This window comes from Eptesicus fuscus, chromosome 5, assembly GCF_027574615.1.
Source record: "Eptesicus fuscus isolate TK198812 chromosome 5, DD_ASM_mEF_20220401, whole genome shotgun sequence".
Classification (NCBI taxonomy): domain Eukaryota; kingdom Metazoa; phylum Chordata; class Mammalia; order Chiroptera; family Vespertilionidae; genus Eptesicus; species Eptesicus fuscus.
The window spans coordinates 48,168,317-48,183,109 of record NC_072477.1 but is presented as its reverse complement, the minus strand read 5'-3'; the positions used below and the strand labels follow the sequence as shown (position 1 = coordinate 48,183,109).

The window sequence follows — 14,793 nt, the reverse complement described above, 5'->3', positions numbered from 1 at the left end:
AGAAGAGAGTTGATTTTTCTGCATTATTTAATCTTTTATATTGATCTCTTACTCCTGTATAGTATTACCAAAAATACCACCATTTTTATTTGTAGTCAAGACACTACAATAAAAAGTTCAGATTCTTATTTTAAAAAAAAAACTTCATGAAAATGGATTCTCAATCTAAATAAATCAAAGACAGTCAATTAATACCACAGTTTGTTTTGATTTTTAAGGATGAAATCAAGTAGTGGTATAGGAGACATTTACTCCTGTATTTCCAGTTCTTGCTGTGTAGGCAGAAAAAGAAAGAAAATAAAGTTAGAAGCATGCAGATAAATAAAATGTAAGCACATATAATAAAAACCATAGACTAATAACAATGAAGAGTCATTTTATTTTAAAATGAAAGTAGGAAAACATTAATAAATTTATTTTTGGGGAAAGCTAATCATTGGAGTATATTTATACAGGCATATATTATTTAAATACAGTAAAAACTAAAATAAAAGCCAAAAAAAATCCTTTAAATTTTTTAAGGCTTGAAAATATTATAATTGTACATAATCTTTTTTTCTCTCCTCTAGCTTCTGTTTATCTAAGTAAATCTAGAATTACAGAGTAGTCCAAATAAATAGATTTGGTTGGGATAAAAGAAAGCAGTGAAATTCCAGTAATTAGCTACAAAGCAGAAAACCAAAGTTAACAATGTTGACTAAATGAGCTATCACACAAATAGTAATAAAGTCTACAACTTCTTTTAATATTATCCTTTCTGTACAAAAAAGCTTTGCGCCTGTGCAGAAAAAAATTACCAGTTATTCCCATTTAACACATTACACTAAAATAAAACAATCAAATTCTACTCTACAAACCATGTTCCTTGTGTAATCCCTAAAGAAGTTCATGAATGAGGAACTTTATGAACCACCCATGAAATTCTGATCCTAGAAATCTTTAAAATTAAATTTCACTCATGACCATAAGAACAGAATTTATACCTCATATATATCATAGCCCTCGGATTCCTGTCTGTTGTATGGGAGAACGATGCCATCTTCATGGATCAGGCGAGGGGGACGGAGTCTGGACACTTCCTCAGTTGATTCTGCTGCCCTGTACAAGACATCAGAATAAGTATAAGAAACTATGTGAAAATCCTTCAAAATAATACAAGTACATTATACAAGTAATAATACAAGTTGATTAAACACTGTACCATGCTCCATATTATATCAATATTTGATAAAAACAATCAGAGTACTTTTAAATAATTTGCCCCAAATAATAAAACAAGTATTAAAACCAAGTCTGTCTGACTCCAACTTCTCCCAACTATTAAAGAAAAAAAAGAAAGAAATGTCAAAAAAATAAAGGCAAAGGCTAGGTTGTCCACTCTTTGTATCCTTGATGTGTAGCATATAGTAGGTATCAATAAACATTTGTTGGAAAAAAAGAGAAATTTAGGCATAAACAATGTCTCCTCTTCTTTCTGGTGGCACTCTACCTTGTGAACCTGTCATACAGGAAGCAAAATATTTACTAGTTATGTGTTCCTAGCAACAATTAGCACACAGACACACACCTTGCACACAGTATATACTTAATTACCTCTGAATTCCTTGGAAGGTACTGCTGGCCATATCTATGATTCCTCCAGTGGGACCAGCCACGGCACCCACAAGCCCTTTTCCAATTCCTTTAAAGAATCCAGCAGCTCCTTCCTTTTTAGCACCTTCATAAAACCAAAGACAATGAATGTATAAAGATATTTTAAAATAATCAAGTTTGAACACAACAGAAGCCTGAGCGAAATGCCAAACTGCTTTACTCAACAAGCTTCTAAAATTTGGCTTTCTGAAGAAGTTAAATTTAATGATAATCAGTGGTTCTCAAAATGTGTTAAAAATGCACACTTAGGCCCCATCCTAGACCTACTGAATTAGAAACTCTGGGAGTGGTGCCCAGCAATCTGTTTTTATTAATCCTTACCCAAGGATATTTTCTCCCATCGAGTTTTAAAGAGAGTGAAAGGGAGGGAGCAGAGAGAGAGAAACATTGACGTGAGAGAGATACATCAATCAGCTGCCTCTTGTACACGTCCTGACCAAGGCTGGAATAGGGTCTGCAACCCAGGTACAAGCCCTTGACCGGGAATCGAACCCAGACCCTTTGGTCTGCAGGCGATACTCTAACTACTTAGCAACCCCAGCCAGTGCAACAATCTGTTTTAATAAACCTTCCAGGTAATCCTGAGGCATGTTCAAGTTTACAACTAGTGACTCAAGAGTTTAGTCAGTACTTGTGACAAGAAGGTCTAAGAACTGACCAGAAAATATCTTCTTTTTTTATGCCAGCCATCAGGAAATTTTTCAAGCAGTATATGTTAATATATATTTATACTAGAGGCCCATCCATGCAAGGGGCTTCGTCCAGAAGGTCGTCCAGAAGGATGTCCAGTCTAATTAGCATATTATGCTTTTAATATATACATATGTGTATATATATATGTATGTATATGTGAACTTCACTGAAATATAATTCACATACCATATAATCTACCCATTAAAGTATAAATTAAATGTTCTTTCAGTATATTCAGAGTTGTGTAACCATCACCAGAATCAATTTTAGAAAAATTTATCATCTCAAAAAGAAACCCTATGCCTATTAGCAATCATTCCCCATTTCCCCTGGCCCTTCCCCATCCAATCTTATGCAATTTACCTCCTTCCTCCCACCAGTCAGACCTAGGCAGTCACTAATCTACTTTTTTTCTATCTCTATGGATTTGCTTATTGTGGACATTTCCTATAAATGGAATCATTCAATAGATGGTATGTTTAATTATCCTTTCCACTTGCCATCATGTTTTCAGGGTTCATCCACCTTATACTGTATAGACAGTTCCCAACTTACAACGCTTCGAATTATGATTTTTGACTTTATGATGGTATGAAAGCAATATCCATTCAGTAAAAACTAATTCGAATTTCCTGAGCTAGCAGTATGTGGATGATACTGTCTCATGATGCAAGGCAGCATCAGTAAGGCTCAGCTCCCAGGTGGACATGTGATCATGTGGGTAAGCAACCAATACTTTACAGTGTAGTAGTAAATGCATTTTTGACTTATGATATTTTAAACTTAAATTTGGTTTATCAGGACATAACTGCATCATAAGTTGAGAAGCATCTGTACTTGATTTCTATTTACATTTGGATAATGTCTCATTATATCAATATACCACATTTCGTTTATCCATGCATATAGTTGATGAACATTTGGATTGCTATTACAACCTGGCTATTATCAATAATGTTTCCATGAATATTTATAGATAAGTTTTGGGACAAACATGTTTTAAATTCTCTAGGGTATATAGCTAGGAGTGGAATTGCTATGTCATAAAATATAAACTCTATATATTTACTTCTAGTTGTCCCAATATCATTGGTTGAAAGGCTATTCTTTCTTAATGAAATTATCTTGGCACCCTTCTCAAAAATATATTCACTATAATGTAAAGGTTTATTTCTAGAATATCAATTCAATTTCATTGATCCAGCTATATGTTTATCTATATGCTAGTACCACACTGTCTTAGTTACTGTAACTTTATAGTAAATTTTTAAATTGGATGGTGCAAGTCCTCAACTTTGTTCTATTTTTTCAAGATTGCTTTGGCTATTTGCAATCCTTTGAATTCCTGTTTAAATTTTAGAATCAGCTTATCAACTTCTACAAAGAAGCCAATTGGGATTTTGATAAATATTGCACTAAGTAAAGCAATGTGGTTTTTAAAATAGGATAAAAAAAATCAGCCAGTAGCTATTGAAGGCCCAAAGCAATCTAGTTTATGAACTTGCTGAAAATAACATTCAAAGTCTAAATTACAGTCTACTACTTAACCCTATCCTTTCTGAGAAAAATATATTCATTAAAAAATAATTTAGGACTATGAACATGAAATTAATCAGAAATTCCCCTAATCAAATACCTATTAGCAATAAAATTTACTATGTTTACCATGCATCAACTCTTCAGAGCCTATAAAAGAGGGAAAGATTATCAACCTACCTTCCATAGGTTTTGTTATTATTCCAGTCACTCCACCAACAACTCCCTGAAAGAGAAATCAATCATACAGTCAAACCTGAATGGAGGGTGCTTAATTTTAAATCAACCACTAGAGGTCTCTACAGACATACTAGAAAAAAAAACCACCAGTACTTCTTTGATAATGTGAACACCATATACATAGAGGTGAACACTATGATTTTTAAAATATGTCACAGCAAATGTTAAATGAAAGCAGCTTGTAGAAGTAAAATTTTATAACAGAAAGAACAGTAAAGCAGGTGAAAAGATTATTTTTTGTTGTTATTTCATATGGTATTTTTTGTTTTATTTATTTTTTCAATTACAGCTTACATTCAATTATTATTTTGTACTAGAGGCCCGGTGCACAAAATTCATGCACGGGGAGGGGGGGGGTGTCCCTCAGCCCAGCCTGCACCTTCTCCAATCCGGGATCCCACCGGGAAAGGGCCTAAACGGGCAGTCAGACATCCCTCTCACAATCCAGGACTGCTGGCTCCCAACCGCTTGCCTGCCTGCCTGCCTGATTGCCCCTAACCGCTTCTGCCTGCCAGCCTGATCACCCCCTAACTACTCCCCTGCCACCCTGATTGACACCTAACTGCTCCCTGCTGGCCTGATTGCCCCTAACTGCCCTCCCCTGCAGGCCTGGTCACCCCTAACTGCCCTCTCCTGCAGGCCTGGTTGCCCCCAACTGCCCTCCCCTACTGGCCCGATCACCCCCAACTGCACTCCCCTGCCAGCCAACTTGTGGTGGCCATCTTGTGTCCACATGGGGGCAGCCATCTTGTGTGTTGGAGTGATGGTCAATTTGCATATCACCTCTTTATTACATGGGATTAGTTTTGGGTGTTAAATCTGTTCCTATATCTGCAAAATGAGTTGAGCCAAATTATCCTTGATATCTACTTGTAAATTTTAATGAGATTACTTATAACTTAATGAAAATGTGAAAAATTGATAATGAAGGGACCCCTGAAAGATTGAGGAGATAACATACAACATTACAAATCACTGGTACAAACACAGCAGTTATAATTTCCAAAATTAAAATAGTAATATATTTATACATTCTTAATAACTGTCAAGTAGTGGCAGTAATTAAATCTACCAGCATATTATATAAACATATAGAAAAAGAACTAAAGGACATACACTTTATTGAAAAGATTAGATACACCTGCAAAGAGGTGAGGGGTGACCAAAGAGTACTTAAGAGCTTACCTATAATGATTTCATTACTTATTAAATATAAAAGGAAAAGTTATGTTTTTATAATTACTTTTAAGGAGAATGTTCATATGTAATCTATAATTAAACCATATTCATATATTACCTGCATAATTTTTTGTTTCTTTGTTAGAAAATGTGATTAAACCCCTCTACCCAATAATGGCCTACCTGCTTAACTCTCAGTATATTATGAATTAGAATTATATTCATTATTGTGCTATATTCACAAAATTTAGTGTAATGTTTGCCCTAAAAGTTTTCTTAATATTTTAACTTACCGTTTAGACAATAACTCCCCACTACCTATGTGTGTGTGGGTGTATGTGTGTGTGTGTGTGTGTGTGAGAGAGAGAGAGAGAGAGAGAGAGAGAGAGAGAGAGAGAATGGTTTTTGGGGGGAATGCGTTTGTTGTTATTGCTATTGACACTATTACAGATGTCCCCTATTCCCCTCCCTTTACCCACCTCAGACCATGCCCTCCCTCTGCCCCCCAGGCCTTCACCATATTGTTGTCTCTGTCCATGGGCTGTACATATATGTTCTTTGGCTAATCTCTTCCAGTCCCCCCCACCTCCCTCCCCTCTGAGATCTGTCAGTCTGTTCCATGTATCTATGCCTCTGGTATAATTTTTAAAGTACTGAGAAGTAGTGAATGGCAGTTTCTAGTTTATACACAACTTCTACACCTCTCTTCCATAGAATGGTCCATTAATGATGACCTAAAGAACTCCTCTCCCCCCAGGTATCATCATTTGCCATATTTCTCTGCTTATATATTTCTTCCCTTCCACACCAGTGCTAACCTGCCATCATTATGGAGTTTTCACTACAACCCAAGTGCCAAACTAAGTCTGCAATTTTGGGGCTAGATCTGATGATGATAATGGAGAAGGAGAGCAAAAAGGAAACAGAAAAGTTCACAATTTATCACTACGGCCACTCTAACCAACGTTGGCTCTCAAGCAGTATTCCTAGAGTACATATCGGAAGTGTATATAAAAGGCGAGGGCTTCTTGAAGATCCAGCAGTAGACTTACACGCAGGAAGCCCTTTCCTCCTCTGGCCAAGCTATCTCCAAAATCTTTAGGTTGTCGACCCATCTCTTCTCTTCTTTTTTGCTGATATTCCTTGTCCAACGTAATTGCTGCCAAACCTTTTCCAACAGAACCAGTGATTCGAGATACAACTCCTGCTGCACCACCTACAAAAGGCCCAGAGAAGTAAGCTGCATTGTTTCTTTAACAAGCATTACCATTGTACATAGCACATGAATGCTTACACTAGCCGCTGCTTAAAATTCTGTTTCATACATAAAAATGCAAACATTTATTTTTTTGTGTTTCCCATTTATCAAGAAGAGGAATAAAACTATTTAAAGTACATGGATTCTATACTACAAAGACACAAAAAATCCAGCAAGTCAGTGTTAAATTACTTTCCATTTAAGAACAAGAGAACACATATTTCAAAAGCGATTATTAGAAAAGTCATCTTTTTATAAAATATAATTTTTTTCATAAACAATGAATTTTATAATTATTATAATAAAATGTACATATACATAAATATGTGGTACATACCTACAGTGTGTCCAAAGAGACTTCTTACCCCAATCACTAACCCCTCAGCAAATTCTTCAGGGCCTTGTACAGCACCCTGGCAAAAAACAAGAAACAAAAAATTGCTATTTAAAATAGAAACAAGTTTAACCTTTTGCACTTGGATGTCGAGTGTGACTCGACACAGTTAGCATTGGTAGCAGCTCGTATGTCGAATTGTATTGAATGTATCAATAATTTGAAATATAAAAAAATCCAAATAAATAAGTTTGTATGAAAAGAAACTCCAGTTCTTTATTCTACTGCCACGCTTTGTAAAATCTGGGGTATTTAAAAAATTAAATCCCGAGTAGAATAAAGGAATCGAGAATAAAGCAAGCGAGTGCAAAGGGTTAAGACCATTAATCTAGTATTTCAGGGTTTCCATGAAGATACAGAATCTGTAACAAGCCATAACATTGTGATGACACAGTTTTTGCCCTCAAACCCAAATACTGATGGAATACCTATTATTTCTGAAGACACTTTCAACCCACGTGATCTCAACATACCCTTTAAGATGACAAAAATTGAATAGGAGTAACCCCTGGCCTCAGTCACAATCTGAAGCTGCCCTCTCAGCATCAAGTTCCATCAGAATCTAAACAAGCCCCACTGGTAACAAGACTGAGCCCACATAGTACTGGCTCCCTTGTGCTCCCATTTATTTTCTCTGCTTTGTCCTTCTGAAACCCTCAATACTTTGGGCTCCTGGATCCTTTAAATGGAGGAGAACAGGTTAGAGTAAAACTTGAATATAAAACAAAGTCAGCTTTTAATGCCCCATTAGTTCCTTCCATAGTGGTGAAACAGCCTTGAAATGGTCTTAATCTATGTAGCATTCTTCCTTACAAGTACAATTAAATCCTGGAAAATGTGGGCATGTTTTATTGCCCAGACAACAGAGTGCTCAATTAATTCTAACACAATCGTTTAATGTCATCTCAAGTAATTTTTAATAAAAAATAGAATATTGATATATACTTTTAAATTTTATTCAATTAATTGGGGTGACACTGGTTAATAAGAGTCTATAGGTTTCAAGTGTTCAATTCTATAATAAACCATGTGTATACTACATTATTGTGTGTTCACCACAAAGGTTAAGTCTCCTTCTGTCACCATATATTTGATTCATTTTACCCTTTTCTACCTCCCTCCTCCCTCCTTTCCCTCTGGTAACCACCATATTGTACCTATGAGTTTTTGTTTGTTGCTTTCTGCTGTATTTTTGTTATCTGAATATTATTCAATTCCCAAATACAATTAAAATACAAATTATTTGTCATTAATAAAAGAGAACATTCATTTTCCTACAGCTATACTTAAAATAAATAAAAGACCAATACCTGGAAGGGTTCATAGAACAAAGCTTCAACTCCTTCAGATAGACCTCTAAGTAATCCAAATGGGTTTCCAAGCACATCCAAGCCCAATACAAGGACATACATCTGTTTCAAGAACTAAAAAAAATAAAAGAAAATAAAAGAAAGAAAAGGAATTTAAGTCCTTTACAACTATTAGAAGAGACAACAATTTGATAAAATAGGAAAAAGAGGGAGTACTTGTTAAATAAGGTTGTTAAAGGAAAGCAATGCAGAATAACCAGTACTATGTTTACTACATGTTCACTAATTGATCTTTCACAATGTGGCAGGCAGTATGCTAGTACTTTACATGGGGCTTTCAAATTAGATGGAACTAGGATTGAGGCACAGTCGGCCATTTAGCAGTTATATAACTTTGGACAAGTCCCTGAGTCTCTAGGCCTCAGTCTTCTCATCTGTAAAATGGGAGGTGTATTATACTGACCTTGCATGACTGAGTATGGATATTAAGTGAATATATAATTCAGTAATTGTTCCTTAATTTTAATATTGTTATCATCACTATTACTATGAAACTAAATAGGGAATAACAACCAAAAGAAAAACAAATAAAAATCTATGCTTATGTGAACATTTAATAATCAGAATGTCTCTACACATCACAGGAGAAAGCGCCTTCCAGCAGAGGAAGGAAGGAGAATGGAACCTTAGTACCATAGTAAGCAAGGGTGCTCATGTGCCCTGAAACAACTCCTTATTCTGGGTAGTCAAACTGAACCACAGAGTAACAGAGTCATGAGGAGGAACCTGGCTTAGAATTCCTCTTGCAATTCTACTAGAATATGCTTAGAAACTGCAGTCACTGAAAAAATAAAGTGTAATGATTCCTAAGTCATTATTCTTTCCCAAAGTGAATAAATATATAATTGCAAAGGGAAAAAGGCACCAGAAAAAACTTTTAAAAGGGAATATATATATATATATGGGGAAAGAACTAAAACAAATAGGAATTAATCATTCAAGGAAACTACTAAGTAATGAGATTGCAAATTGGGTTAAATTAGGTAAACATTACTGCATACCACACAATCACATATAAATGTTTTATTTTGACATTTTATGAAGCATATTCCTTATGAGCTATTATGATAGGAAATTACCTGTTCACTGTAATGTCTAACAACACTCCACATGAGCTGATCTCTTTTATAAAACTGATAACGAATTTCATAATAAGCAAGTCTGGGAGAAGAAAGAAAGATTCAAAGGTATTAAGATTATATTCTGAATATAAGATATTTAAAATTTCAATGATTAATTATTGCTAATTCTTTTACAATTAGATCTGTACATCTGCCACATATATGTTTGAGATCTTGACATTATGGTGACAAATTTATTATTTAAATAGTACATTCTCATACAAGTCTTTCATAACAAATAAAAAGGTTTAAAAAAGTCAACCATAATCCCCCTGTACAGTGGATTTTTAAGTTTTTCTTTTTGTGATTACCACTTTGAATCCTTTCTTTTCTCTTCTATGCAATTTTAAGATGTTTAAATTCTGTATGCAGTTTTACACTTAACATCTGTAATAATAAAAGTATAATATGCAAATTGACCTAATGGCTGAACTGCAGAACGACCATCCAGACGACCTTCCAGACGAAGCCAGGGCTGCGAAGGCCTACTCTTGCATGAATTTCGTGCATCAGGCCTCTAGTCCTATGTAATAAAAGGCTAATATGCAAATTGCTCCCTCGGGATTTCAACCAACTGGGAGTTCTACTGCTCACTATGTGTGTTGACCACCAGGGGGCAGCACAGAATGAAGGAAGGCCCCAGCCAGCAGCCAGCACCTGGGAGAAGGAAGGCCCTGATTGGCCCTGATCATGGGCCAAGCCTAGGTACCCAATCCATGCACGAATTTTCTGCACCAGGCCTCTAGTTGTGAATAAATATTTATCTCTGTTACTGAAAATTCTATGTAACCCTTTTGTGTAAAGTATCATAACAATTCTTCCACTGTCAAGCATTTCTAAGTTTTGAATATAACTCTTTGGTTAAATTTAAAGATATTTTTTATGGAATTCCCCCCAAAATAATTACTGAGTGAAAAACTAAAAACATTTAAGACTCTTGATATATATCACTTTCCATTCATACAGTTTTTTTTCAAAGGTACCCTTTTCTCAGGCTCACCCCCTTTTTGTACTAGAATTGCTCATATTTTGAAATCTTTTGATAATTTGCTTTAATTTTCATATTCTTTGATAAATAATAAAAAGTAATATTTCAGATCTCTGTCAGCCACTGTATCTTCCCTTTTGTGAGTTATCTCTTACTGTCTCTGGCAATATGGCATTGGAATCTTTAGCTTTTTCTCATGAATGTTAAATAGGAAGACTCTTAATCTTTTGCATCATATTTTCTCAATTATTTTTTTAAAATTTCCTTGATTTTTTTATAAAGTGTTTTCTTTACATTTAAACTTAGACTTCCTTTAATCAGAGACCTGATAGCAATTATCTTCTATTTTTTCTTAGTCTTTTCAACTTGAATGTTATATTTAATTATTTGAGTCCATGAAATTTGATAGTGTACAAGTGAGGTGGAAGTGATATATAATGTCTTTTTCTCCAAGTTAACTACTTGTTCCAATCCCATAGATGAATATTCAATTTGATAAACATTCCTTGAATACATGTTTCTGGCACACATTAAGTATTATAATATTAGATAAGCATACCAAAAGAGACTAATTATAAAGGGACCAACCTCTTCAAGTTTAAGTGGTAAGACATCATTTTTCTAAGCTAATATTCTAGCACAAATGAAGAAACTTAATATCCAGATAACCAAAGATAACCTTGGTACAAAAGCCTCCCAATATAACATAAATCTTACTTAAATATAAGATCATCCACATCAGTCAAAGTAGCACCTATGCTTTTCAATAGCAGATTGATGGAATGAATTGCAATCATTTCTTGTTTTTCTTTGTCTGATTCTTCACCTCCAGAACCCAAAGACAGACTCAAATGTAACTAAAAGAAAAATAATGTTCAATAAATAGAAGGTAAAAACAAAACAAAAACATTTACACATAGATCTTTTAGATACAAACAAATGTTGTATCTTTCATTAGGGTCCTAAAGAAAGCCATTATTTGTTACTCGGTATATAATTATCACAGAATAGCTCATTCCTACCTGATTCTCGTATTTTGTGAAATATAAATTAGTCTGCTCCAAATGTAGAGCTATAATTTTATTCAAAGTGATTATATAGAGGGCCAAAAATACTCTTAAAAAATAGCATAATCATTTTAGGAAGAAAAATGTCAAATGGCACACAAGTAGGCTACCAGTCAAAATAATGGATAATTAATTATTTTCATCCAATTAAGGTAAATAACTTGTGGAAACAATTAACTATAACAATTATTACAATTACAAGTAACAATAATAACAAGTAACAGTAAGTGACCATTATAGCAACAATTAGCAAGTTGCTAAATAAGTTTTTAAAAGAGTAATAATAATGTATTCAGCTTCCACAGGCCCCCCAACTCAGTACTTAAATATGAGACTTTCACATTCCCATTTAGCTTACTCTACTTTGCAAACAGTGCCAAAAAAAACACAACAGGTCAAATTGTGACCTGTGTAAACAGAACAGATGACTCTCCTTTCTCATTCTGCCATTCCCTAGGCATTCCACCTAACCCAGATAGAGTTCAATAGAACAGACTTGGGGTAAGGCCAGGAAAGCCTGGTTGTTGGGTTTTTTTCTTTGATGTGGACTTTTGCCCACCTGCAGAGTCAAGAGAGTGTTGGGATCCGGGAAAGGTAAGCTTAGATGGATAGAGATCCAGCCTTTGCAGTGGTTCTCAACCTTTCTAATGCCGCGACCCTTTAATACAGTTCCTCACGTGGTGACCCCCAACCATAAAATTATTTTCATTGCTACTTCATAACTGTAATTTTGCTACTGTTATGAATCGTAATGTAAATATCTGTGTTTTCCGATGGTCTTAGGCAACCCTGCTAGCGGTTCTCAACCTGTAGGTTGCGACCCACAGGTTGAGAACCGCTGCTGTAGAGCCTAAGACCATCGGAAAACACAGATATTTACATTACGATTCATTAACAGTAGCAAAATTACAGTTATGAAGTAGCAACGAAAATAATTTTATGGTTGGGGGTCACCACAACATGAGGAACTGTATTAAAGGGTTGCGGCATTAGAGAGGTTGAGAACCACTGCAGGGCAAAGACACCCAGGGATAAGAAAATAATTATAGTTCATGATCTTAATTATTCAACTTCATGGCACAATTCCCAGTGTGTCTAAAAATCTGAATTATCAATCTGTAATACTCCCTAGATTATAAACTCCATGAAGTCACTTTATACTTCCCACAGAAACTTTGATTATAGCCTTTCAATAAATATTTCTTGAAGGTATTATTCAATCTCAGAAATAACTTATTTCCACTTAATGCAAAATAAATTGTGTGTAAACTACCACATAAAACAATGAATTTTAAACCTAACACTGGATATGTCTGATACCACCAAACTAATACGTCAATTTAAAATAATTCCATTTTATAAATCCCTCACTTAGCTGAATGGATTGGTGAATGCTACAGAAAACAATGTGCTGTGAACAGTTTTTGAAAATGTAATGGGTCATCAATATTTTAAAGAATTACTTAATTGTTAATCTGCCTCATTACACAAGTTTACAGCATTATGGTTGATAGCATTTGTGAATTTCCTGAGCAGTCACCTTCTCCTATAAAACCTAAAAAGAACAACAAAAGAAGAAAACGAAATGGGTTCATAAAGTACAAAATCAGGCAAGTGAAAGGTATCCAATTTTCTACTCCCTTAGTTACAATCAGATGTTGGAAGAGTGAAAAACACCACATCAACAGTATAATAGCAACTTCAGCGTTTTTACATTCTGGTGAGGGCACCCATTATAGCTTTGTTTTTAAGCAGTGGTAGTAGTTACAAAGTGCAACCAAAACATTAAAGGTTGGTGAGCACTTCTTTGCTTAATTAAGAAATGCTTTTGTCAGCTTCTTCCTTGAATAAAGGGGTTATTAATTCAAGACTAGAAAACAGGCTCTGGTGGTTTCTCTGTGGGAATTATGGTTGTATATGTGTTACAGAAAACTATCTTAATTATTTCAACTTATCAAACAAAATTCCCACCAAATATTTAATGCAACAAATTAAAATCCATGATTATACACAGACCCTTTAAAAGTTGTACAACAATTCTGCCAAATTTTCAAAGTAATAATTACAACAAACCTTAACAGGAGAAATATGGAAATGTTCAAAGAAACTAAGAACTGACATATCGGTCATTGAAGTCTCCATTAATTCTGTGTTTAGAGCATCAATATCTTGCTGGATTAACTTTGTCTGAAAAAATAAATAAATCAAGAATTTCTATTTTAATTTTTTTCTTCTACTACAGTTATTTCAAAAAAAAAGGCTGATTTAATTTTTCAAATTTTATAATTTTCCCAAGAAATAAAAATTGTTACCCGTTTTCTTTCAGCTTCAGGGTCAGTTGCTGGGGTAAACAACGCAATTATAGCCCCCAGAAATCCCTGATCAACTTTTAAGGCCATTTCCTGAATGAGGACCATAAAATACCTGAAGGAAAACATTTTTTTTTTAATGGAAAATGGTTTCAAGCCTAGTAATTTTCAATGCTTAAACTTTAATTTTTGCCAAAAGCCATAGTAAGATCTTGTTCCTTCATCTCTTAAAATGTGTCATGTTAACAAGTTCAAAGTCTACTTAGACTGAGATTTTTTTTCATTACAGATTTCACTGAAAGTGATACTTAGCATTTAAAGTCCCAAATTCCCAGACTTATCATGTTACAGAAGAGACAAATACAATTAGATGATATAGCGTGTATTATCCTTTCTTTAGAGACAACAGCAATTACTTTAAAGAATACATCTCACAAATACATGTCATTTATATTTCACTAACTATTTTATATACTAATTGGAGTAACAAAGTAGAGAAAGCATTTGAAGGAATTTTATACTTTACAATATATAGAGGCTATTATTAAAATAAGTTTCAACATAGAAAATTACTTGGCCAAATGTGGATTAAAATGTTCAGGCAGAAAATAATTTATTTTCAAAGTAGAGTCTTATTTTAAATTTCTTTAGATAAAGGAAAATTTACTTACTTAAACTGTAAGACTTTACTGTACTCATTAAATCTTGTGATGACACTCACATCAATGAAAGGTTTGGGTTCTAAGGGGAAGAAATAAAACAAGAAAGGGGACATCAAGCTTTATATTACGTAAAAACAATATTTACTTAACTTTTATAAACAGTATATTTCAACTTAATTTTTTTACAGATTCAAAAACACATTTCCTTACATAATTCCTTATTTATATAAAACAAAATGAAAATTAATCAAGAGGATTTACTATTCCAAGTTTACAGAGGAGAATATAACCAGCTAAATAACTTTTGCCTGACATAGAATAAT

General features: G+C 34.2%; 1 protein-coding gene across 1 annotated transcript in view; it reads right to left on the bottom strand.

Annotated features, from left to right (window-relative positions):
- Window positions 1–208: 208 nt before the first annotated feature.
- The window catches only part of VPS13C (vacuolar protein sorting 13 homolog C), a 177,107-nt gene continuing 162,522 nt past the window's right edge, over window positions 209–14,793 (bottom strand). The window contains exons 69-80 of the mRNA XM_054716188.1: window positions 14,480–14,549; window positions 13,812–13,923; window positions 13,573–13,686; window positions 11,150–11,289; window positions 9,403–9,484; window positions 8,264–8,377; window positions 6,897–6,972; window positions 6,354–6,517; window positions 4,063–4,108; window positions 1,594–1,717; window positions 984–1,098; window positions 209–272 (exon numbers count right to left, since the gene is read on the bottom strand). Coding sequence (XP_054572163.1) covers window positions 249–272; window positions 984–1,098; window positions 1,594–1,717; window positions 4,063–4,108; window positions 6,354–6,517; window positions 6,897–6,972; window positions 8,264–8,377; window positions 9,403–9,484; window positions 11,150–11,289; window positions 13,573–13,686; window positions 13,812–13,923; window positions 14,480–14,549 — 1,181 coding nt within the window. The 3' untranslated portion in view covers window positions 209–248. The remainder of the gene's footprint in view (window positions 273–983; window positions 1,099–1,593; window positions 1,718–4,062; window positions 4,109–6,353; window positions 6,518–6,896; window positions 6,973–8,263; window positions 8,378–9,402; window positions 9,485–11,149; window positions 11,290–13,572; window positions 13,687–13,811; window positions 13,924–14,479; window positions 14,550–14,793) is intronic.